The sequence below is a fragment of the Alosa sapidissima genome, chromosome 12, assembly GCF_018492685.1.
Source record: "Alosa sapidissima isolate fAloSap1 chromosome 12, fAloSap1.pri, whole genome shotgun sequence".
NCBI classification, from domain to species: domain Eukaryota; kingdom Metazoa; phylum Chordata; class Actinopteri; order Clupeiformes; family Clupeidae; genus Alosa; species Alosa sapidissima.
This window is the reverse complement of record NC_055968.1, coordinates 20,402,051-20,427,634: the sequence shown is the minus strand read 5'-3', so window position 1 is coordinate 20,427,634 and position 25,584 is coordinate 20,402,051. Positions and strand designations below refer to the sequence as shown.

General features: G+C 43.7%; 2 protein-coding genes across 7 annotated transcripts in view; both read right to left on the bottom strand.

Annotated features, from left to right (window-relative positions):
- Window positions 1–64: 64 nt before the first annotated feature.
- Window positions 65–6,010, bottom strand: zgc:113423 (uncharacterized protein LOC569178 homolog). 2 transcript variants are annotated; one of them, XM_042056081.1, is made up of 12 exons: window positions 5,855–6,010; window positions 4,869–4,994; window positions 4,513–4,661; window positions 4,292–4,348; window positions 3,813–3,890; window positions 3,615–3,719; window positions 3,103–3,448; window positions 2,346–2,549; window positions 1,843–1,964; window positions 1,426–1,747; window positions 1,105–1,308; window positions 65–957 (listed from the first exon to the last, which is right to left on the bottom strand). In XM_042056081.1, exons 1-12 carry the CDS (start codon window positions 5,865–5,867, stop codon window positions 815–817), a joined length of 1,869 nt encoding a protein of 622 aa, XP_041912015.1. In that variant the 5' UTR covers window positions 5,868–6,010; the 3' UTR covers window positions 65–814. The 2 variants fall into 2 exon arrangements, with proteins under 2 accessions (XP_041912015.1, XP_041912016.1); XM_042056082.1 differs by having other exon boundaries at window positions 3,813–3,887.
- Window positions 6,011–7,991: 1,981 nt separating this feature from the next.
- nhsa (Nance-Horan syndrome a (congenital cataracts and dental anomalies)) overlaps window positions 7,992–25,584 on the bottom strand; it is an 89,990-nt gene continuing 72,397 nt past the window's right edge. The window contains exons 2-13 of one of the 5 annotated variants that reach the window (XM_042057140.1): window positions 25,225–25,377; window positions 24,700–24,723; window positions 23,986–24,122; window positions 23,601–23,645; window positions 23,076–23,126; window positions 22,427–22,486; window positions 18,934–19,129; window positions 17,813–17,860; window positions 16,292–16,423; window positions 13,048–15,999; window positions 12,507–12,630; window positions 7,992–12,413 (exon numbers count right to left, since the gene is read on the bottom strand). In XM_042057140.1, the coding sequence (XP_041913074.1) occupies window positions 11,792–12,413; window positions 12,507–12,630; window positions 13,048–15,999; window positions 16,292–16,423; window positions 17,813–17,860; window positions 18,934–19,129; window positions 22,427–22,486; window positions 23,076–23,126; window positions 23,601–23,645; window positions 23,986–24,122; window positions 24,700–24,723; window positions 25,225–25,377 (4,544 nt within the window). In that variant the 3' untranslated portion in view covers window positions 7,992–11,791. The remainder of the gene's footprint in view (window positions 12,414–12,506; window positions 12,631–13,047; window positions 16,000–16,291; window positions 16,424–17,812; window positions 17,861–18,933; window positions 19,130–22,426; window positions 22,487–23,075; window positions 23,127–23,600; window positions 23,646–23,985; window positions 24,123–24,699; window positions 24,724–25,224; window positions 25,378–25,584) is intronic. The other 4 variants (XM_042057142.1, XM_042057141.1, XM_042057143.1 and 1 more) reach the window with 4 other exon arrangements.

Sequence of the window (25,584 nt, the reverse complement as noted above, 5' to 3'; positions counted from 1 at the left end):
GAGGCTAAGGCAGACTTTAAAAAATGGCATAATGTTTCGAATTAATTTAAAACCGACAAAGACAAAACTTTGTCAATATTTATTCAATATTATGTAAACAATTTCTGTATTAAAGGGATATTCCACCATTTGGGGAATTACACTCATTTTCCACCTCCCATTGAGAATGGCTGGATAAACTGGAGAAAGATAAAAATCAATTGTGTAAGTCAAGGGGAGGTGGAAAAGGAGTGTAGTTCCCCAAATGGGGAAATATCCCTGTGATCTGATTGGCAGTATTAGTAGTATGGGCATGTCAATGTAAATAAAAAATCCATATGAATTAACAAAATATATATATACAAGATGATCCATGTTTTACCAAAAAAAAACCGCATAATAATGAATTTAAATAGAATTTCTTTAAGGCATTACCTGTTATCCATGAAAGTGTTGCTCAAAAATACAAATGTTAGGTATGACCTATTCTCCAGGGAAAAAAAAAAAACTTATTTGAAGAAAAAAAAAAAACATTCTTTGATGGTTAACATGATTTTCTTTCTTCAATGAACTAGCATCCATGACTGTCATGATTCTTTTTTTTTTTTTTTACAAAATAAGATCTGTAACAGAACTATCATACAGTAAGAAAGCCTTAGATATCCCCATTATATTCACAGATTTCTCTGGTAATCTTGATGGGGTTCCAATACACTGAATGAGAATCACTGTAGTAACATTAAAACGGTTTGACTGGATCTCAGGCACAGTGTCTTTAGCACTTCTCCCAGTGAAATACACTGGTCAGGAGAGTCGCTGGTGCTTGTGCCTCTCCTCATGTTCCCTTCTTGCGGCCCTTGCCCATCTTGAGGTCATGTCTAAACTTGCGGATGGTGCTGTTGATGGCTCCCACACACACCTTCCAGTCCTGGCCATCCTCCTCCAACAGTAACCAGGGGAAACGTTCTTGTAGGTGTTCTGAGAATGCCCAAAAAAATGCAAAATGGGCAAACAAACAAACCGTAAAACAATCTTTTTTTGCGTAATTTAGTGTGTGGTGTAACATGCACAAAAAAGACACTGACACCTCTACTAAACACGCATCAAGTGGTAACTGCCACTAACCTCTGAGAGCAGATATTTTGTTGTAGTCCAGAGCTCGGATGCCACTCTCAGTGTTGCCATGGACATTGCTCACCACGAGCACCTCCTCAGGAAACATGTATTTGATGAGGACGCGTGCTGCTAGCTCAGGCCTGGTTCGCTGCAGGGCTGTGAACATGGCATACTGGGGTACCTTCACGTTCCGCAGAGGGTTCCCAAGATGCTCTAAAAAAATCCCTAATTTCATCAACCCAGAGATTCTCTGTATATGCACTCGACGTATGGATGTGCATAGAACGTGCTAAAGAACAGATAATCCGATTTAAACAAGATGGAACTTACCGTATACAGTGTCTGAGTAGGATGTCAGACTGTTTTCCTCCTCATTTTGTATATGTTTATTAACTCTCGCGTTGTCTTCCTCCTCACTGTCAGACAGCTCTACATCGATCTCTGCTGTGAACTCCTCTGCTGTGAACTCCTCTACTGTGAACTCCATCTCTGGAGTGTAATTCTCTACGGACTCCTCAATCTGTGCTACGTACTTCTCTGTGGGCTGGTCCTCCTCAGGGTCAGGATCTGCTTCTGGTTCCGGGATGGGTTCTGTGTGCGATGCCGAGATATGAAGAGTCTTCAGAGTTTCATCCTCCCTCTGTATTTTCAGCTGTTGATGAATGAAGAGACAACAGGCATCAGCCATCAGCTTGCAGGGCCATGTTTTCATATTGCCAGTTCTTGTTTTCTCATTGTGCTACCTACCCGTCGCCTCTTGGCCATCAGACGTAGGTACCTGGCAGTTGAGTTCATGACCGACATGCATTTTCTCCAGTCTTTGCCTTTCTCTTTGAGATCATACTCTGGGTACCTTCTGGCCAGCCATTCTGAGGACAAAATCACGGTGGTTATGAAATCATTATTAAAGGAGAAATCTGGTGAGTTTTCACATAGATACATTCTCGGGTTCACCAAGTACTGTCAGTACAAAAAAATGAATGAAAACAATTGGTTTTACCTAGCTCGAGTTGCTACAGCCAGCAGCTAATGCAGCCAGGCAGCTGCAGTGCTACATCTGGGGGCATGTCTGAGCTCCTATTTACATGCCCACATACATGTTTTCATACTGACTACTCGGTGACCTCAAAGTGAAGATCTATGTGAAAACTCGCGGGATTTCTCCTTTATGTCTCCTTCTCAGGTATTAACAGCTTATTTAGAAATTGATTTGCTTTCAAAGGCAATACTGACTGTTCATCTTCCCTTACCTCTGATGGCCCCAAGCTTATTTGGATCCAATTTCTTCAGGCCTCTGGTGGTGTCACCCAAAGTGTTGCTACAGCTCATCTCCTCGACGGAGAATACACAGCGAGTGAGGAATCGGACAGCCTTTCCAGGTTTGGACATCTTTTCTGCCTTCAGGAGGGCGCTCTGGCTAATGGACACATTCCTCTTCCTGCTGCCCAGCCAACCTGTAGTTTGCATTACCACATACATTTGAGAATATGGTATTCATTATTTGCAAACTGTGTCCTTAAGAGCAGGTCCCCCCACCAAAAAATAAATAAATAAAGGATTGAGGGCAATGCTGCCTTACTTTGCTGATTAGGTATGGCTTTTGATGTTCTACCTGAGGCAATATCTAATCTTTGACAAAAATGAAACAGAAATAAACCCCTTAAAATAACAACATTAACGATTTGAGTTGGCTGCCAACCGAAAACCAGAAACAAAACATGGCATATAAAATATCTAAGCCCTAAAGTTACAGGCGGAGTCAGCAATGTCAACATTGATGTGGGCAAAAATCAACTTTGATGTGGGCAAAGGAAAAACCACATAAGACCGACCAATGAAGCAGGTCTCTAGCACCTACACTGGTACAGAGAGACTGAGGACAACTTAGCTATTTTGTATAACAGCTGTAGTTATACAAGACACTGTGCCTGTAGCTGAAGTTGTTTCAGTATTTAAGTAGCAATGTCTACTTCTCGTAAGATTCTAGACCAGTATTGATGGCAGGACCTGTTTTAGGGCTGGCTCCATATGCTGTGTAAGATTGACTTTGAATCTTCTGGTCTACATCTTTGTTGAGGGGAGTCGGATGGTTTGAGAAGTTTGCTGCGCCAACGGTCTTAACCAGGGAATCATTCTGGCCCGGCGGGGCCAGGCTGGGTGGGCTGGGAAGTCTCTGGGTCGGGGCTGGAGAGAGAACTGGGGGCCTCTTCACCTCCACTGAGGGAGGGGGTGGAGGAGAGCACACGCGCACCAAATGTGGCATGGACAAGGCTAAGTCTGGGGCCAAAGACGTGTCCACACTTACAGCAGGAGGGTCTGTGTTCTTGGACAGAGATGGTGTTTTTGATGTAGCCTGTCAAACCATGAAAAACATGGTCACTTGTAAATAAAAGAAAATGAGCCTTATCACTGTATGAAACCTGTTCTTTGTTTGGGCCTTATTTACACCATGCAATAATGAACCATAATGTCTGTAAAACACTGTAAGACCATGGAAAGGTGGGTATGGCAGGATTTACCTTTTGGAACTGTTCTGGAGTCAGCTGGATTGGCTGAATATTTGTCACCTTGGCTTGTAGCTGTTCAAATTTCTCATCCAGTTTCTGGATGGCTCCGTACATAACCTGAGATGATGATGATAATAATAATTAAAAAAAAAATGATAAACATAACTATTTATATCTTGATTGTGTCCCTATATTAACATTATACCATACCTGGCAATATGCAAGGATTTCACCCAGGGTTCTTAGTTGATCAGTGCCAAAGGAGTCCTTTGAAATTGAGCTCTCCTCCTGATAAATGCAAAATGAGTCGGGTTTAATTAGATTAGATTCATTAGATTAGATTCAACTTTGTCATTGTGCAGAGTACAAGTACAGAGACAACAAAATGCAATTTGTGTCTAACCAGAAGTGCAAAAAAGCAGACAAGTGCTTACACTGTATGTGATATACAAAGTAGGTGGTGCATAGACAGGACAAAAAATATAGTGCAGTGTAGATAGTAGTATAAGTTGTTTTCAGAAGGTGGTTTAGAGTAGTATAAATTAAATATAAGTATGTGCAATGTATTATTTATTTATTTATTCAGTTCAGAACCTGTTACCACTCTACTCAACAGCACACTTGCCACATTTCTGTAGTGTGCCTTCAAGGTGTTCTTGAGAACTACAATGTTAAAACAATCCACCTGCCTCATGAAGTTGTTGGCTGTCATATTCAAGAGATGACTCCCCCTCTTGTTCCATCCTCTACAGAACACGCCAATGTAAAAACCATTGTGGGCGTTAAAATCAATGCCACATTTCAATATTCACATCCTCTTGTGTTCCTTTAATGCCACTCTTGCTACTTGTTATATGATTTAATTTTTTTTAATTCACATGATGCACTGTAGCATGACTTTGTGCCATACCATGCTGCTGGTTAATGGCACGGAGGCAGAGCCCTGCCCTCTTGTGTTCTGAGAGGTGCCGTTACTCCTCTGTCCGTCTGAGCTCCACCTCTTAGGTGTCTGTATGAGAGAAGTGGTGGGCTGTCTGCCAGTGTCCCTCTGCTGGCCTCCTTTATTGCAAATAGAAAATGGGAGAAAAAAAGCAAGAAAGATGTCTAAAGGAAATAATGTAGGCTATATTCTCTTGCCATTATGTCCTTTTATTGTCAATTATTTGCAGAGCTGGCATGTGCATTTGAAATAAATAGTTTTGAATATAGAGTTTATATGTATAATTTACCATGTAAAGAAATACAAAATATCTCAAGGAGGCTTACCGTCAATATTCAAAAGTGCTGCAGATGTATTTCCTGTCAGGGCTGAATCATCATCATCCTCACAACTGAGATGTTCTTCAATCATTACCTGATCATAATCTTCCTCAACCTTTATTTGCACACAACCTAAAGACAAATGAGTATGAATGACTGGACTGGACACGAATGCAATAATTCTGGCATGGGGAGTTCACGTTGATGGTTTCACCAAGCCTTGAGGCACACATGCTTGGCTAAAATAATGTGGCTGGTACAGGGCATACATGTAAAGGATAAACGCATTGTGCATGGAAAAATACGTCTCCTTTACATATTGTAGGCTATTAATTAAATAACAATTTCGTGGTTGTAAATTATACTGACGGAGCTTGAGGTATAGATGAGAGAGCCGTTTTGCGCGTATCGAATAGTGCACAACCGGCAGCAATGGTGGAACGCTACCACTCTGTCTTTTTAAGAGGAAAGTAGCCTAGTATTAGTACGCCTAGCAGGACAAAGACCGACAGATGGCTAGTGCTTGACTCTTATAAACGTTTAGATAATTCGCCATAGCCTATTACTTTCATGCCTACTATTAAAATAGCGTTCCAAATTATTCTTGTTATGAAGAAAACTATTGTATTGGTCGAGAAATACACTTGGCACGCTATAGACCACCGCCTATTTTGATGTTGCCTATGTGTTATTGTATAACATTTGTGGTGGTATTACAGTCATCAAGAGTGGTTATCTACACATTTATATTGTGGAATTGTCCTTCTTCTGACGTTTTAAGAGGTAGACACAGAGTCAAGGTAAAGAACGCTATATCGGGTGATTGCTGGAAAACGTGGAACGTTATTTGTGACTATGGCTGATTTCACAACGCAAACGGGCACCCTGCATATCCTTAACATGGAGGCGAGCACACTACCATAGGGCTGGGTACAATGTCCTGTTGAGGAAATAAAACAGACAGTTGCATGTTAAGTTAACTGGCTACTTACTGTTTGCCGACATAGCTGCCAGAGAATTCCGCTGAAACCTTTCCCCAGTTGGCTCTGTCTGTCAACACACCCGTTCTGCAGGAACTGTATGTGAACGTAGCCTAATGTTAGGCTACATGTTACATTTTACACTGCTGCAGACGTCTTCGCAGTAGAACGGCCAACGATTGGTCGTTCACTGCTCGTCAACGTGGAACGTATGCGTTCATTTTCTGTAAACAGAATGGATCTAATGAAATGGATAGACGGGCAGAGACCTTTTGTTATGGGTGTGATTGCCACATGAATCTGACCATACTCTTAATACATTATTTGTAAAAGATTTATTGGTGACACATTTTTAAAAAAATCAGTGGCAGTAGAGGGTAGGATCCTACATAAAGAGATTGGACTAGCCTGGTTCTATTTTTACATTTCAATATCAGTTTCACATTTGACCTGATTTTTGGATTTTAAAAATGACTTAGGCTACCTGACACTTAAAGGAACCGTATGTAAGAAATGTATTTCAATTAATCATAAAATGGCCCTGGTATGTTACTAGACATTAAGAAATCATGTTCATTTCAAATACTTATATCACTGACAACAGCAGTCCAGCCAGGATATTGTCATTTTAAAAAGTGAAGTTGCAGCCCCCAACTGATGTTGATGTTGTGTTTTGTCATGTCATGTTGTGTTTTGGCCTGATGCGCCACCCTCCACCTATGTACTAATCACAAAGTCAGTAGTGTTTCGGCATCCGGGTTGGCAACCTCGAGTCAGGGGGGAGGGGGAGGGGATACACCACTCTACAGTAATTTGAAAGTGATTGCAGTACCAGTTTTGACCACAATCTTGTGTAAATAATGTAAATAATGTGTAAATAAAGACACAATGTTCACTTTGCGTATGACATTGTTACACCGTTCTGCCTTTAGGGCTGGTTGAGGAGACTGCAATCTCTAATGCATGACTTAAGGAAGAAGAAAGATTAATACAAGACATACTGCAAATCAGTGTCTATGACTGTCACATGGTATTGCCACCTAGTCTGATGGGTTTTCTGTGAGTTTTGCATTAGAGGACTGCCAGACAGATCTACAGAGTAAATGCAGGCTTTGCAGATTTGTCTGGTTTCACCCAGGTTATTTTCAAATGAGAAATACGATACATTTACCAAAAATGCCAATGCAATATACAAATTTGCCTTAAAAGCCCAATATATCATGTAACATTTCAGATGCATTTAAAATAAAATCATAAATGTGTTCCATATGGTCAATTTCTTATATCCTCCATAATTTTCCTTAGCGTAAATGTATTTTAATGAGCTAGGGTGATGCACATCCTTGACCGGCATGTAGGCTAGATATGCAGCAGTTATCAAAAACAATGCCTATGCAACTAAATATTAGATCAGTAATTTAAATGTCTTCAGTTTATGTCAAGGTTGAAGAGAAAAATCTCAACACTGCTATTTTTTGGATCAGATTAATATTCATTTTCTTTACTTCCTGTAAAAAAGTAATGCAGACATGATTTGGATTTGAATGTGTGATGTTCCATTACATTTGAAATATGGAAATAAAAGCTATAAAAATATAATACGCACTGCAATTTATTTGAACACAACTGTAATTCAAATAATAGAGGGCCAAGAGGGGAGCCTTCGGGGACTCTATGTGAAATAGAATACATGACACTTAAATGCATAAGTGACAAAAGCAACATAATATTCACAATTCAGTGTGAGATAAACCAACCCAACTCTAGACTGTCAGTCATGTCAAAAGCAGCACTGAGATCCAATAAAAACTGTGTAGAGATTAATGTGACAATATTAATCATATCTGCTGATTCAAAACTAGCTTGAAAAAGGTGTTTGGTGCTGGGTCAGGAGAGCAACTTGAAGATGTCAGGAGTGATATTATATTACTTTATTTAGGTTAGCTTTGTTTAGATCAAATGCTAAGAATTCAGCTAGTATTTGCATTTCTGTGAGGCAGGACATTAACCAAGGTCTAGGACACATTATTTATATTTTCTCTGTAATTGTATTACTTAAAATGTCACAAACTCATTTATCAGATGAGAAGAGGTCAGATGGGATATGAGGGATATATCTTAGATTGATAAATTAGCACAGACTGGTTGGTTTTCAAAGCAGTCACATTTATTGGCTCCTTCTATGCACATTTACTAAGCAGCCAGTCATGCTGGCAAATCATTGTTCAGAGATTTACAATGGGATTTTCACAATGTTTACTAAAAAATAAATACAAGACTTAAAGAGTTGCACAGCTCAAAAATATACAAAGGCTTGGAAGTAATGTAAACTTTGAAAACATTTTACAAAAGAAACACCTTTGCAACAATTTAGAAAGGTATTGTATTTACAAATCTGTACAAAAATACAAAACTGATGCTAATCTACTTGATTGAAGCTTACAGCCTGAAGGAGTTGCATCTAGTACCGAAACAGTTTTGTAACTCTCTTTTAAGCAGGCAATTTATTTGTTTATGATATTTTATTTGATCAAGTAACCTTAAAACATCTTTGCTTACACCTGTAGACAACTTAGACCCTTTGGTAAAAGTATGTGCTACTTGTGTCTCTTCCCTTGGAGCATGCTTAGTTCAGCTGTAAAGAAAATTCAAACAGTTTAAAATGGAAATCCTATATAAATAACTTTAGGTACAGCAAGAGACAAAATGAATACTTCACAAACTTCACTATATCAGTGCAAATGTCTAAGTTATACTTTAAATTCTTGGAATGATGGTAAAGAGAATTGTTGCCCTCTGTGTACCCTGTAAAAGGTAGATTTCGAAACATTTTTAACCTTTACAAAAGAGCTCATAAGCCATCTCAATGTAAACCAACAGTAGACCATCTCTCTCTTTGGGGAGTAGTAATATAGCAGATATGTGGTCAAAGGAGGCAGCCGCTATTGTTTTCCCTTTGTCGGTTTAGCTCATTTAAGGCCAGAATGACATTAACAGTTAAAAGCTTTGCCACTGCCATGTTAGCTTCGTGTCATGCAACAATGCAAGTAGAGAGGTATAGCTACAAAGATATTGTAAAGTAGTTTCACTCAGAGTGAAACCGTACTCTGTGTCTGTACCAGTGTTTCCTTAGCAAACAGAAAGCTGTATCTTTGTTGTGAGTCAATGGGATGGCAATTTGTTTTGTGTATGTGAAATGGGGGACCAGAAAATATTTTTTGCAAATTAAATGATTTTCAATGTTTGGCTAACACACACTATAGCTTATCGGTAATATGTCGTATCCCCCCCCCCCCCCTAGCGTTAGGAGGTTTTCATTGGTTAATCGTAAACCTCATTTATGTTCTAAGTAACCAGTGTCTACAGTTGATTAAACATGATTCAATGCTTGATGTGTCTGTTCAGCTCTTTTTTTGTTCAAAAATAAGAATAAGAATTTATTTAGAGTAAAACAATAATAAAATCTTTGCTGAAATGTATTGCGCTCCGTATTCTAAGCCATTATAGAGAATAGATACGCACCAATTACAGGACAATTATTTCAATTTCCAATTTTGAACCAAAGTTCCTTTCTTTCTTGATTCTAGTCTTTTAGTACCAAAAATAAATATATCTAAATGTAGTCATTTGCTGCATCAGAATGATAAAAATAATGGTTAGATTCCAAAACCTCAAGGTTTGGATATGAAACAAAAATATAGGGGTGTGGCATATGTTTAAGAAAATCTATGTATTTACACATTTTTGTCACAATTTAAAAACCTCAAAAACAAGAGACATGGAAAGTCTCTCACATGGAACACCACAATGAGACACTCACTCTTTCAAACATGACTTTGCACTCTGATTTGATCCTGGCAAAATAGGCTCAAGACTGTTCCATTTTCCTTAAAACAGCAATTAGCTGCACAAAGAACATCCTCTCATGAGCCATCCTCCAAATCAAAAACCATCCCTCTTGCTCCAACTCTACACTTTCCACTGCCCTCTCAACATTGCATACATACACCCATGATCACGTATACTACAGAACGCCTTTCGGCCACATCATCTAGCCATTCCATCTTGGCCTGTGTAAGGCCCAAGCTCTCTGACCCCTGCCTCTCGGCCACAGCTCAATCCATGTTCCCTTTGCCTTGTCGCCACCTCTGAAGTTTCCACCCGAACTAGCCATAAGAGATTTGATTAAGATTGTCAAGTAAGTTTGCTTAGATATGGCAAAAAACACTACCATACAGTTTGAAGAAAATGGATACAGTATACATCTACTCAACATACTGACGAGACAATTTCAAATGATGTTGACAATGTTAATTCACAAAATTTGAGTTTTTATGTATATATAGGTATATTTATATATTTTCCCATTTGCAAACTTTCTCTTATTTTGCTTTTTTTTTCAAATGCATGCGTATAATGAGAAGACAAGGGGGGTATTATGTAACGAAACACACTTCACCACATGCTGGTCAAAGTGTTCTGCTACCCAGCAATCTACTGGTTTCACAGGGCTTGTTTTTCCTATTCTAAATTGCACAGTGTTAATCCTGCTGTGTGTCTGTGTGAATGTGATGACTAAATTATTCACCTTTGAGTGAACAGCATAAAATCTCAAATCAACAGTATACATAATTGCAGAGGTATTCACAGAATACATTGGGTAACCATATTGTTTTAGAGTTTCCACAAAGCTATGATGGTGGTCATTTTTCAAGTGATCAACTGTTACTGTCACTACAACAGTCTATTTTTTTCTGAGTAGGTGGAAAAAAATGTGGAAAATACCATGAGCACAGTCAATGTGTTTCCTCTTGTGATTTGAAGATTTAGAAATACCAAACATTTAATTAAAATAGAAGAGCTGCGCTTTAAATAGCATGCCTCTTGCACTGAGGTTTATGTGACAGATCCCAGTATATTGAGTTCACATAATAACTACTGTAACACCTAAGGCAGGCATAGCTGGGTGTAATCACCATGTGCCACTGACAAAGAATTCACTGCCATTTTGAGCTTGTGTCATTAAAAACATATATGTATATAGCCTCTTTATATATATATGTATATAGATATAGATATTTATATCTCTACCTTTAAAATGTGGCATTAATTTCATATAAAACTCTATGAAGTGGTATTCTTGAGGAACTGAGAGAAGTGCAAAGGTGCCGTAGGTGACAAAGCACCTACCCTGCCAAGCTTCCAGCTGAAGGTTTTTCAGACCCGCCGTAAAAAGGCTGAACAGTCTTAAACACGTGTCATATCAGCCCAATCAATCCTAAGACCCACTATACAAAAGGCCACCATTAGATTGTCCCAAGTGTCACTTTGCAGTGACAAATTAGCATGTAGGAATTGATCATTCCCTTCTTGTAAAATTTTCTGGACCACTTGCTTTTCACAGTCATGTCCTATGCAGTACATTATGTTTGAATTTTTCATTTCATTTCACAATGCAATTTGTGTTTTCTCTGAAAAGTTACAAAGAAGGACTGCTTGGACATTTGTGGAATGATGCTCCTGTGCCCTTGTAAAGTATTCTGTCATAGTTCATCATCACTCTAAATTTGATAACCAGCTTTTGAAAGTCATTTCATGATGTAGTTCTCAAGGACTGCAGCATTTTAAAAATATTAATAATTAAAAATCATATTGGATTACTACAACATCACTAGAATAGGCTTTGTTTTTTTCCCCTAAAACCAGTTCACTCTTGTTGTGTGGTACAAAAAGGGTACAAACAAAGTTTTTTTTTTCTGTCCTTATTTTCTTCTCACAATTTTCAGTGACACACGCATCAAATTATCTTCGAACAATGCAACTGTCAGAGCATTAGCTCCGTCTGAAGGCTTTTCTCGTTTTTTTTGTCTCCTGTCATGCCTTCTTTTAAAAAATGTTTTTTTTTTTGTGTTAGTAGCCTTTACAGTGTTAAAGCGGAAGGTGCATACTCTAAGAGGAGCGGTCGTCGTGTGGACTCCCGTCGGAGTTCTCCGTCTCCCCCTCTGAGATTGCCTGCATGGGTGCCGTGTACAGCCGGCTGCGGGTACTGTACCGGCTGCTGTTTGCAGCAGGTGGTATTCTAGAGCGCCCCTGCCGTGAAGAGGCAGTGACAGGAAAGGCTTTCGGGGAAAAGCCCTCTGTGTTGGCTTTGGGGAAAGGGCTGGACAGCTGCTCGGATGTGCCTGGCGGGGACTGCTGATGCTGGGGAGAGCCGGGCTCGCTTAGCTGCTTGCCCCCCTCGGCGAACGAATCACCGGGAGACTTTGGCGCGATCGGGCTCTTCAGAATCTCTGTGGCCGACATGCGGTAGCTGGAATCGGACCGACTGCCTTTCTTCAGCAGCAGCAGCTTGAACTCCTCGTTGGAGGTGCTGGACTTTTTCGCGCTTCTGTATATCTGTCCTGGAGTTCTCTGAAGAGGACCCGTTGGTGTGGTAGGCGTGGTTGGTGTAACGGGCGTAGTTGGAGAGGTCATAGTGTTGTTGGGTGGAGTGGTGGCTGATGCACCACCCAACCTGTTCCGCCCTCCTAGGTCTCCAGAGTCCTTTCTCCCAAGCACTTTCCTTTTGGACCTAAACAAGATCAAATGTACAACTACATTAGTTCTATTGGCTTCACAGATGATACATAACAAGCTGACAATACTGCTGCAACAGACCACTAACCTGTGAATCATTGCAAAGAGATCCTCAGTTGTACGGCTCCGATTCGGTGACAGGAAGACACTGTCCTCGTCCGATCTACTGTCATCATTTAATGGAGATACTGCGGGATCGCTGGGTGTGGACTCTGAAAGGAAATGAACAACTGTTTCAATAATATGCACCTTGACACAAACACAAACACCTGAACACCAGATACCTGAAAATACTGAAAACTCACAATAACAGTGAATGTATTTCATTTATCAAAAGATGAAAAAAGTATAGTATAAAAGAGTACATTCTAAAACGGATAGTTCTTTGATTATGATTGGCTGAAATATATTTTCTGAAATTTTGCCAGATATATGTAGTTGCCGTTTTAGAAAAGCAATATACCACTGATTTTAGAACAGCTAAAGGGGGTTTTAGGCACTCCGCATGCACGGATAACGCCCCTTAGCTGTTCTAAAATCAGTTCTACGGGCTTACGTTCTACGTTCTACGTTCACAGGGCTTATTGCTAAATGATAATACTGTTGGAAAGAGTAAAACACCAAAATACCCTTGCTGAAGTAGTCCTCGTCTGGAGTGGAGCCATCCTCCCTGCTGTCCTGCGAGGCACTTCTGGTAGGAACACCTGATGTTTCATATTCCTCCTCTTGGTTACCAGCATCGCTGATTGAGTAAGCTTGCGATGTTTCTGATTGAGTTATTATATCAGGCACTTGGTCAAGACTTTCAGACCTCTTGGCTATTCCGTGCTGGGTCGGTGGAGACCCCGTCTTAGTCAGACACAACAACGTCGAGCTTTCCTCTTTTAGTTCCAATTTCAGTGCTTCATTCTGTTCCACGTCCATACTGCTCCCGGGGAAGAGAGGCTTTACGACCCTCAAGCCTTGCTTCTCTTCCTCAGAATCAGCAGTGCCCTCAGAGATCCCCTGACCTTCGGTCCCGCTCTCCAAGTGGTCATCTTCAGGCCCCGCTTGGTCTGGCTGGCCTCGGAAGGCTGTCATACTCCACAGGGGCATTGGTGCAAGCCTGTCGTGCCTGAATCTCACACCACTGTTACTTGCTACATCTTTTGCCACGGCTCTGTTGCCTGGAGTAAACAGTGATCCACAGTGCTCCTGAGCGTGGGGTTCCTGGGGTCTGTAAGGTGGAGGTTTCCGCGATTCTAAAGGCTTGGTGTTTGCCGGGGTGGTGCTGATGGTCACAGTGGGACACTTGGGCCGTGTGGCGGTGGCGAGCCTCTCGTAACTTCCTTCGCCGGACCTCCCGACAGACCGCAGCTGGACTGAACGAAGCACCGTGGGAGTGATGGCCATGGATGCGGCGCCGACAATAGCTTCGGCAGCGGCTGCAGAGGCTCTGGCCTCTGCTTTGGCTGCTGCAGCAGCTGCCGCCTTCTGCTTGTTCTGATGGAGGATGTGCATCTGGCTCCGGTGGGCTGAAGGCTTGTTAACGTTGTGAAGAGCACTTAGGTCAAGGTGAGTTGGAGGTATGACTGGCAGCTCTAGGTCCCTCTTGGATGATTGGTGCTGTTGTTGTTGTTGTTGTAGTTGTAAGGAAGAGAGAGAGGACTTTCTCTCGGGAACTTTTGGCTTCCTCTTGCCACTGCTCGGGGATAAGGGACTTGGGAAGAAAGCAGAGGGGAAGGTGGATGTCGGGGTTTCTGATTGGCTGGAATACCCACTGGAGGGTGAGGCGAGGCCAATCAGCTTCTCTGGCGAGGGAAGCTTGAACTCATTCTCCACTGAAGGCAGTGAGGGCGTGGTGGCTCGTGACCCCGACTGCGACGTCTGCGATTCAGAACTCTCTTGGGACTTGATGCACTCGATGACCGTTGTACCTGTAGCAGTGCTGGAGTTCGACAACGACCTGTAGGGATCGTTCGACTTCAGGTCATTGAGGAGCCAGAGATCCGCATACTCAGACTGCACGGCCCCTTCATCCTTGAAAGAGTGCGTCTCACCAGAAACAAACAACGTCACATCAGTCATCTCGCTGGTGCTCTCCACCCCCCAAGCTTCAAGCGTCTCCTCACTCTCAGGCGGTCCTGAGGAGCTGGCTAAGTCCAGCTGCAGCTTCCTCTCCCTGGAAGACATTGGCAGGGTCTGCCCACAGGTTATCTTTGGTTCGCTCTTGTTGTGAGGGCCTCCACCTCCAGCACCACTGATTTTCCTCAGGGACGTGCTGCGTTGGGGCGGAGCAGGCTTCGCCTTTGGTTTTCTCAGGGATAGACAGTGTCTCCCGAGGGTCATGTGACTTCTGTACTCCGCCTGACGCTGCTCTTGAGCTGCATAGTTATACGTGAAGCTTTTGCTACCTTTAAGACCACAGTCAAAGTGCATGGAGGTATAGTAGCCTTCGGTGTCCACCGAGTAGTGGGAGACGGTGTCAGCCTTATCAGACGGTGGCTTGTCCGTGAGGCTTTCAAAGGTGGCTATGCTGGCGAAGCTCGGGCACTCCAAGCTGCCCTCTTCTTCCCTTGAGTGTTCAGGGCTGAAGTCCTGATGGTAGGACGTGCTGTGCCGGTGGTGCGGGTAGCCCCACTCTCCCTCACTGGCCGTGCTGACCCCTGCGTCGTCCAGCATGTCCGTGGCTGTTGAGGTGAAAGAGCCCGTCCTGTGGCCCCTGAGGCCCTGCAGCCTGTCCGTCGGGTAAGGGTCTAGGATGAAACCGGCTGTGTCATCATTGGCATGCGAAACTGCATTAAGGGACAACTCCGAGTCACAGTGCGAGGAGCCGGTCAGTGGTGGGGAGGCTGCGGGGGGGATGGTCTCGGACGTCTGTGAGGGGCAGGTGGAGCTGCTGCCGCTCCAGTTACCACTCGAGGACTGGTGGTCCTCCTTGTGGTCCATCTGACTGGTCAGCACCCCGGCGTTGGACACCGAGTGGATGGGACTGCTGAAGGTGTCCGAGCTGGACGAGATCTCGCAGCTCCCCATGTCCACCTTCCGCGGGAGCCGCGAGCGCCCACGCTCCAGCCAGCCATGCTCGGGACTCCCCGCGTGCTGCTTGTACTTCAGGCTGCCGAGCTGATGTTCAGGAAGCGCCTGGTCATCCGTGCTCTCCTCCTCGTCCTTCAGGATGTGCTCCCCGGGAACTGGCAGGAAGTCCTCTGTCTCGAACGGCGAGAGCTCCTCTTCCTCCTCTTCCTCATCGTCCTCTTCACTCTCGTCGTGGTCCTCGTCCACCAGGTGCCTCCCGTCGCGGGGCAGGCTGCGGGAGCGCAGGCGGGCGCCCATGGAGGAGCTGTACATGGTGTCGGAGCTGTCGGGCAGAGAAGAGATGTTGCCCGTGGAGTGGGAGAGCGAGACGGTGGCGCCCTGGCCTCTCTGGGCTCGTATCCGCCTGCGCGAGGGGGCCGTGGCGGCGATGAGGATCTCCTCCGTCTGGCAGCCCGAGTCCTTGGTACTGAGGTGGCTGCTGAGCCTGTCGTCCTCCTGGCAGGCCTCGGGGTTCGCGTGCACAATCACCGTCCGCTCCCTCGCAACAGGAGACTCATCCGAGTCTGAAGAAACAAAGGTACATTATGTTAGTCAAAAGCAAATGGAGACTGACGATGTCAAAAGAGAACTAGATATCAAGGATTTCTCAATCCTTTACTGTGCTTTTAAGAAGGACAGTAGTATTGAATAAACACACATTTTTCTAATATTCCCTCCTTTCAGACAGACAGTAACTCTACACTATTCCCTATTGTCACTTTGTGATTCTTCAGATTTTTTAAATAATACTCATCAATGTAGTTGATTATATTGGGAAAAAAAGGAACCATGCACATGAGTAACGGTCTGCCGTACCTAGGTCCTGCTGTACACGCCTGGGAATTCCGGAGATGGTCTTCCGTCTCCTCAACTTCCTCCTCCGCTGAAGCACCGACTGGGAGTGAACGAGTGAGCAGCGCACACTGGCGTCTCTGTCAAAGCCGACCCCTGCAAAGGGAAGAGCGGGCATGTGAGAGGCTGTTGTGTGTGCCAGTGACTGTGCTCGTGTCCTTTCCTCTTAGCTTTCTCACACTCATGCCTCAGGGAGCTGCTTGGATGCTAATTTCGTCACTTGATCTGTGCCTGCATTAAAACACTTGCCGTCCGCTAGGCTACCACAGAATGGTTTACTTTTTAGTCTTTGTGGCAGCAAGCTACGCACGTTCTGGATTTAAAAAAATGAGTGTGCTTATCGGAGCATTTCGAAAGCATGCAATCTCCAGACTAGATCTTGATGGATATTTGTCATTATTGCTCCAAATGTTTAGGCATGCATGTACACTGATTTTATACATCACTACATTTACTGGCTTCAGATCTGTATATTGTTTGTGAATACAGGCATAGGACACATAATCACTTGGATTTGACATCAAAACACACTATGCCTTTGTATTGACAGTACATATAATACCAGACGTACAGAATGTAATGTCATGCAAGTTGATTGGGGTCACACATTTGAAACAAAAGCAAAACAAGTTGGGGTAGGGTATACAGACTAGTCAAATAAATAGCCTGCCGTTCCTACTACCACGCCCTAAGCCCACTTTGGCCATTCCCCCTTCTTTTGTCTTTTCACAGTTTCTCCCTCCCAGCACTGATTTGTTGTGCTGTTTACCCTCATCGCGCTTCATGAGTTATCATGTGATCGCTAGTTTGACTTTTCAGCATCACAGCAATTGCCGTACTTTCCCTGCAGCGTGCTGTTTCCGTCTGCCTTTACCCTGACTCCGATTCGGTTGGCCTGGTGATGTCCAGACCACCTCAACTCAATGCAGTGGACAGTAAATGAATTTGGCCAGGCTTTTTTCATCCCCCTAACGCGACTAATTGGCATGCATGGGGCACTGTCTAACCTCCTCTGCATTTCCCAGAACACATAAGCCATCCAAACAGCCAGGAAGGTGATGGTTTATGAACCGTAACTGGTGTGTTTTTTTACCTGATTCCCCTTCGACAATGTCTTGCAATGAGTTACACGTGGGTTTTGCAGTGGATTCACTTCATTTTAATGACAATGAACTCACATAGCTCAGGCCTGCGGTTAGATTCACATGCTAAGCTGGTTGTCTCATTAGCCATGATGATGTTAAGCCATTTGAAAGACTGTGGAAATTCAGCGATGACCTTTGTGAAAATGCCCCATCAAGCACTGAACAAAAAACAATGTGGGCACTATTAAAGCACTCTGCCAATGTTCATGTCCTATATGCAAATGACACATGAGGCTAGACTCTCTACAGCAGTATCTGTGGGTGAATTAGAGGGGAGGGGGGGGATGTGATGACACTAGTACAGCGACACAGTCAAATGGACACGTAAAACATGGCTCACTGAAGAAGGCTGATATCGCTGGGGGGGAGGAAGAGACGGACACCTCCTCTGAAAACAATACACACAATACACGATTCAACACACTTACACGGAGAGCCTGCTGCAAACTCTCACTTCAGTTCAAATTACAGCACACGGGATGCAGTGCGAGGCTGGTCTCCATGCCGCAGGATTACATGGCATTTATCAAACAAGTTATACTTCATTGTGACACAGTATTTCAGTATATCAGGTACGTTTTTGGCTTAAACACAAAATGATAGATAAATACTAATAGCCATCATCAGATTCATCACTTGACTAATCGGGGACATCCTTCTAAATAATGAATTTGTCCTTCGACAGGGCAAAAGTGTTGAGCAAATATTCTTTACAGACAGCAACTGACTACTATAACATTGAACGTTGTATGAAATCACACTGTATAATTTATCGATCAGTGTCTCTTTACACTTACATGTACTTTGGTCCAGAGATCAAACCAGAAGTGCTTACTATGCAATTGAAACGCAGGATAGACACAAGCGGAGAATGCTCCTGATGGGTTGTGGAACAACACTAATGATTCTAGAGTCAACGGGACAGCCCAGTTTATACAAAGCCATTCATGGGTGTTATCAACCATGGGCCAACACAGCCGTAAAACATCATAATGCTACAGTTACTTATGAATCACTGACTGTGTGTCAACACATCAAAGTCCTATTTCAACACTAACTACACAACCAGACCTGTGTTTATGTATTCATAGGATCATAAATATCTAAGCTAAGAAATTATTTTTCAATATGCCTAATTAATAATAGCATAGTGTATATACAAGTCCATTTATTCTCAGTCAGCTGGAGTTTTATCCAAAATGACAGAGAAATGGACTGCACTTTATCAGTCATTATCATACCAGACATTCCAGCGAGTGAGAGTCAATGACCCTGGCAATGCAAACACATTACTCCCCCAGCTGAACTGCAGGCGCAAACATTTATTTAAGGAAACTATGAGATACAAATGAACAGCAGGGTCTATTAAGCACCATCACATCCACACTGGCAGGTAGCCTACACACAGCACCGTCAGTTAGTGGCCAGCAGTAAAAGGATGAAAAAGCTTCGGCAATTTACCCGTAACGTTAATGGGCACGACGCACGAGGTGACCACTTGGGAATCGGTTTTCATCCTCTCCTCGGGCGTGGGCAGCGGCAGCGGGTGGGACCAGTTAGTCTGCTTGTCCAGCGTGGAGGGGACGTTAGGGATGGGGCACTTGGGCCGGTGGCCTAGAGCCACCACCTCTGAGTCGGGGTCAGTGGGTGGAGCAGCCTGGAAACACATGAGGACAATGGCGCGGTAAGGTCACAGCAGGGTTAGCTGGCAGGGTTAGATGAGGATACCACCAGAGAGACAGATAAACAAAGAGAGAGACAGAGAGAGAGAGGGATGGGATATTAGTGGCCACAAGGTGCGTAATGTCACTAACTGATGTGTGCTGGCTTCGGCAATGTTCTCAGTCTTTCATGTGAGAACGCTAGACTAAAAGCTTTCTCCAAAGGAGATTTCCATTGAAGTTCTCTTCCAGTCTAATACTAGGCTTACTCCATGTTTAGGAAACCGGCCCTGTGTCAGGGTGGATACATATTCTACCACACCTGACATAATGTTTTATTGAAGACAAGCACACATCACAGAATTTGAAACTAATTGGTTACACACAAGAAGCATGTCAAACAGTGAGGTGAGATTAAACACTCTGGGATGTATGAGTGAAACAGATAAAGATGAAGCAGAATTAGTGAAGCCGAGTATTGATCTAGGTTTGCCTGAAAGAAGTCCCACAGCAAGAAAACATTCAAAAGCAGTGCAACTAGAAAGACAAATAACCTTGTAGGGGTACATTTAAATTTAAACACAGCAACAACAGCCCTTTGGTGCACACGGCTTGAAATGGGGAGAGATAACATGCTGAGGATAATCAATGTCAAGCTATGAAAAGATATATGAATTACGTGAAAGTTATTAATTTTAGAGTTTGCATTCTTTGTAATAACAATAAGAAATAGAGGTCTGAAAAAGAACCGCATTGCCATGTATAGCTAAGAGTCTTGTATAATGCTAACTGAATAATTGATAATCATTTTAATTCTGTATATCCAAGAGGTCATTTCTAAAAGGAGGCTCATACAAATCAGTATGACTGGACTGTGTGTCAACCACCTGTTCACACCAGTCTATCATAAACAAAAACGAAAAACTTTAAATAACACTATCTCCATTTTCCTCACAATGAATAGTGTAAAAAAGACTGAAATCAGATACTCTGTGTGTGTGTGTGTGTGTGTGTGTGTGTGTGTGTGTGTGTGTGTGTGTATGTGTGAGTGAGAGAGAGAACAAGCAAACCCTGTACAGTCTGCTGCTGAGAGCAGTGAGAACATGACCGCAGTTATCAAGGCTTCTCTACCCTAAAAAAAACCCTTTAACCTGAGCAAGCAAACCAACCAACCACCCAAACAACAACACAGCAATCTCTGCAGCACAGCGTCCAGTGAGGAGCACAGGCTGAGAGCCACAGCTCCTTCTCCCTCCTGCATCATCCTCTGTCTGTCCCTCTTTTCTCCCCACTCCCTAATATAGTGATCTCCCAGCCAGAATAAACAGTCTGTCCCTACCCTTGCAGCACAGCGCAGCACAACAGGCCTTCTCCCTTTAACATGCAGGTTCAGTGGTGGACATGCCTGTCCTCCATGTCAGATCCCATCCCTCGGAGAGCAGAGCAGAGCAGAGAAGCAGAAACAGCCTTACCTTGCAGAATGTTTACAAAGTCATGTGCGTGCGAGCCGACAAGCTGAGAGCCACCAGTGTATGGCACCACCCCCCCCCCCCATGGTTAAGAGCTGGTCTTATTGAGAGCTGGTCCATCAGCTTTTGTGTGTTCTCCCCCCACTCTCACTCTCTCTCTCTCTCTCTCTCTCTCTCTCACTCTTTCTCTCTCTCTCTGTTTCTTTCTGTCTCTCTCAGTTTGTCTCTCTCACTCCTCCTACAGACTGGTGAGGGCCTCACAATAAACATTGGCCACGAAAGGAAACCGTTTCCAAGGCAACTTTCACCCCCACAAATTAAGGGGGGGGGAGATAAAAAGTTTTACTGGTGCAAAAAGGAAGAACAGAATCAAAGCGAGTGAGTGTACAGCTGATTTGTTTGTCAAACAAAAAAAAGCACTTTGGCTTGAAAAGAGTTGAGAGCGGCCATCAGACAGGGAGAGGGGAGGAAGAGGAGGGGTGTGAGAGAGAGATGCAGGCTGTCAGAGAGATCGAGGAGGGACAGGGAAAGAGCAAGAGGGAGAGAGAGAGAAAGTGAAGGAGAGGAGCGAGGAGAGGGGAGGGGAGGGGGGGAGACAGGGGTAGGGAGGAAAGAGAGGAGAGAGAGGGATAGTGAGAAGAGTGAGAGGAGTGAGAAGGGGAGAGAGTGAACCTAGTGTGTGTGTGTGTGTGTGTGTGTATGAGTGAGTGGAAGAGAGATAGAGAGAGAGACAGAGAAAGAGGGAGGGGGTGCAATGAAAAAGGCAAATGTATTGGTTTGGATCTAGTTTCTGGCCTCCATTCAAAGGCTATTTTCATTAGAAAAGGGAGAGGGGACCTCAGGGGTGAAGTGTAAAAGAATGTCATTCATGAAATCTGGCCAACAGAGAGGGGTGAGAGAGTGTGTGAGAGAAAGAGAGAGAGAGAGAGAGAAAGAGAGTGATAGAGAAAACGAGAGAGAAAGGACTCATGGGTAAATGAAGAGCACTACAGCTGCCCTCTCTCCCTGAGTCAGACGCACAGGCGGGGTCTGTGGGAAACCACAGCACACAGGCTTTATGGGTAATTACAGTGTGCTCTCTTACACACACACTCTCTCACACACACACTTACTCCACTCAGACACCAGCTTCACCCTGGAAACCCTGTCATTATGAGATCCCTGGCAACAGTTGCTCTCTCTCTCTCTTTTCCCTTCTCTCTGTCTCTCTCTCTCTTTCTCTCTCTCTCTCTTTCAGACAGAAACACACACACACATTCCACACATACTCTACTTAAAAGCTGACTCCTCTTAAACTTCCCGCTCACGACACACTGAAGGGTAGCAAGACATCAAATGTCTTTTCCAGAGTCTAAAATTACATTGCTACACCCAGCCAAATACTCCAGATTCAGAAGCACAACTCTTCAAGTTACAATGCATTTATGCAAGAAATACTGCATTATCATGATCTAAATTGTGATATTTTGTTCCAACATGCTGAGGAACATACAACACATACAGTGTGTATGCTGTCAAAGTTAACAGGAGAAACCTTCTTATTGTCAGGAGTAGCAAAGTGAAGCAACTCACTTTAATTGACATCCTAACGCTGTTGAGAGGAATACACAGCAGATAGCAAAGTAGAGAAGTAACATTCATTTAATGAGGCTGCTGCATAGAAGTGAGAAAATAAGAAGTGTTAAGGGATTAAAAAGGGGAGGATTGAACATTGAAAGTTAGTTATTAGTACACACAGTAGAAAACGCTGTGAGCAGAGACCGGAGTCGTGGGTGTGGTGGTGGACGTCATGGTGGGGGAAGGGGGGGGGGGGGGTTACAGTACCTTTCTCCAGGGAGAGAAGTGGCAGCACTCAGTGGGGGAGGATGAGCGGGCATTCTCAAACTACAAACACACAGGGGTACAAACACAAGGGCGGCAACAATGAATGGGGATCAGAACTAAACAAACAAGATGGACATACTCCTACTTACTGGGAAATTAAAAATGGAGGGAGGGGGGCAACACAGCGAGGAAAAACATGGTGGTCTAGGTATGGATTATCAGGGATTGACAGTGGGGAGGGGAGCTGGAAGATTAATGAACATAATGGAGTCCATCTCTGTGCTTACATGTCTCCATAAAGACATGTCCACTCCTAGAATAAGAATTAATTATAAGTTAGACAAAAAAAGACACAACGTTTGAACCTCTGCCTGGGATGTCTGTCACTGTGGAAGAAATACAATATTTTCCATGTTTTGCTGTGACAGAGATAGTTCATTACTTGAGGGTCTATTGAATGTTCAAATGTTTACAAATGAGACACCATGTCTTTAAATGCAGAGGAAGGTAAATGATCCTCCACCTAATTGGGGAAAACAGGACAATGAATCCCACAATGACGGCTGACTTGGTACATGACTCATGAATGATTTGGATAAATGAACCACAGGAGACACATATGACATGGCTGCTGTAGCTTAGTGTTTACCTGTCTCTGTATGGTCTGACTATCAGCTTCCCTAGCTGCTTCCTCTTGCAGCTTTAAACAGGAGAGATACAAAACAAAAGGTGTACATTTAGCTAACTGGTCATCTCACAGAAAGAGTGGAGAGAGAGAGAGACAGAGAGAGAGAGATAGAGAGAACACAGGTGACGTAGGTAGCATGCATAATCACAAAGAGAACATGGTTAATGTATTTCCAATCAATGTTGACATGGTGGAAATATATGTGATTTCACGCCTCAACAACTTCAAACTCGACTACCTATGTACATTTAAATGGATATTGTTACTACTGTACATAAAAAAACAAAAGGGATCCAACCAAAATGACAGAAGGAATAAAGAATACAGAATGTGTTCCATGCTCTATGGATGGACAGCAGTGGCCTATTTGAGACATTGTCCATCTCTGACCGCTGGGCACAATCTACCTCAAGAGATCCGATGGGCTGATTGATGCAGCATGCTAAAACACAGGTTGTGATGACAGCGGTGGAGAAACTCTTTTACCTGTGTCTGAGGTGCCTCTGTGTCTATGTCCCCCCCTGTCCTCTCCTACACAGAACCCATCCACACATAACAGGCATGCTGGTCAAAAACAGCTACTCATAACGCCTTTACTAGCTAAGACAACACACCCATGTGAATGTCTTAAAAATGACATTTAGTACATGCCTTCATTCAAAGTGACTCAAGGTTCAGTGAAATGGCACATTTTCAGTGGTATCTGTGCTTCCAGAGTATCAAGCTAATTAACATGACAGTGCGAGGAGCAGTTTTACTAGTTGAGCTTACTTGAGTAGGTGTGAAAACCCAAACAGGCTACTTTTTCTGTGTGTGAAACAAGACAGAGAGACAAGGCAAGGTATTGGTGTAGGTGTAGGTGGAATCTTACCGTTCTCAAGTGCCGTGCTTTCAGCTCGCGCCTCCGGAGTGTGCGGGGTGATGGGTACGTGGGCATGGGAGGTGCCACCGAGATGTTGATGGTCACCCGCCGTTCCCTGTTACTGGCCTGCTGACGCTGGTGCTGGTCTGTTTTGGACATGCCCACACACACAGAGAGAGAGAGAGTCACACACACACACACACACACACACACACACACACACACACACACACACACACACACACACACACACACACACAAAATTACTGAATTATAGTCCATGCAAAATTGCCTCTTTACACAAAGAACATCACACGAAGGATGTTGACTGTGTGTAGGCTACATCAACACAAATACCACATCACAAGTCAACACATCATGTGACATTCACAGTAGAGAAACACTGTTAAATAAACACCTCACATCACATGGGGATCCACCCAGCTAATTCTACAGCACAGCACACACACGGACACAAACACACATTTGGCACAAACATATCATTACTGTGTGTGCAGGGCACACAGGGCGACACACACCACAAACACACACTGTCACACATTTGTCTATGGCATGCAGTTACTATGACACAGGGAATCTCCCAGTGAATTTCCCACACAACTGAATTCCCCAGTGCATCTTATTTCAGATACTTTTTTTGTGTATTTTTTTCTGGATGCCACTAGGGGGCAATGTTTATCTATGGAAGACAGAAATGCAGACCTGGCTCATGACTCCATGAGAAGCCTTTGGAATGATGTTAGAAAAACAAACAAACAAACAGACAGACATAAAAACAACATGAGACAACGTGGCCAGGTCATAGATCACATGCTTGTCAATTACATCTCACATTACATAAGGTAACACACACAGACATACAGTTCAAGTGAGGCTGGCTAAACATACACACACACACACACACATGCTCATACACACACGTGCACTATTAGTGAGATAACTGTGATATAAAAAGTAATGGGTGTCAACATCAGTCCAGTACCCTGACTGTAAAATCAACACCATGAGAAAGATAGACAGATAGATAGATAGATAGATAGATAGATAGATAGATAGATACTGTGTAGATGGAGAGAAAGATACTGTGTAGATAGATAGAGAGAAAGATATGTAAAGAGATAGATAGGTAAAGAGAGAGCGAGAGAGAAAGAGAGTGAGAAAGGGAGAGTGAGAGAGAGATGGAGGTGTTGAAGACTAATGGCTAACTGTGGCAGCTGTGGGCCTGACCTCGTTGCAGCGCCCGCAGGCTCTGCTTGGCGTGGCGGTGGAGCTCCTCCACGCAGGGCGGCCGGGTGGAGGGGTGGAACACATTACGATGCTGGTGCCAGGGGGCCTGGTAGTGGGACGTCAGCTTGCTCTCCACGTCCAGGTTAGACACAGCTGTATGAGAGAAAGAGGGGGGGGGGGGGGCGGGGGAGGTGGACAAAGGACAGGAGGGAGGGAGAGAGAGAGAGAGACAGAAAGGAGAGGAGAGATGGACGAGGAGAAAGAGGAAAATAGGGGAAAGGAGGGAAAGGGCCAAGCAGAGAGGAAATGGAGTGAAGAGAGAGGGAGAGCGAGGGAGGAGAAGATAGACAGAGGACAGTG

Bases quoted from the DNA above. Each gene is read 5' to 3' on its own strand.
- zgc:113423 (XM_042056081.1), bottom strand. The intron at 4,349-4,512 runs GTATGGCACAAA...CGTGTTCTGTAG, and splicing joins TGCCATTAACCAGCAGCATG to AGGATGGAACAAGAGGGGGA. The intron at 1,965-2,345 runs GTAAGGGAAGAT...TTTTGTCCTCAG, and splicing joins TAAGCTTGGGGCCATCAGAG to AATGGCTGGCCAGAAGGTAC.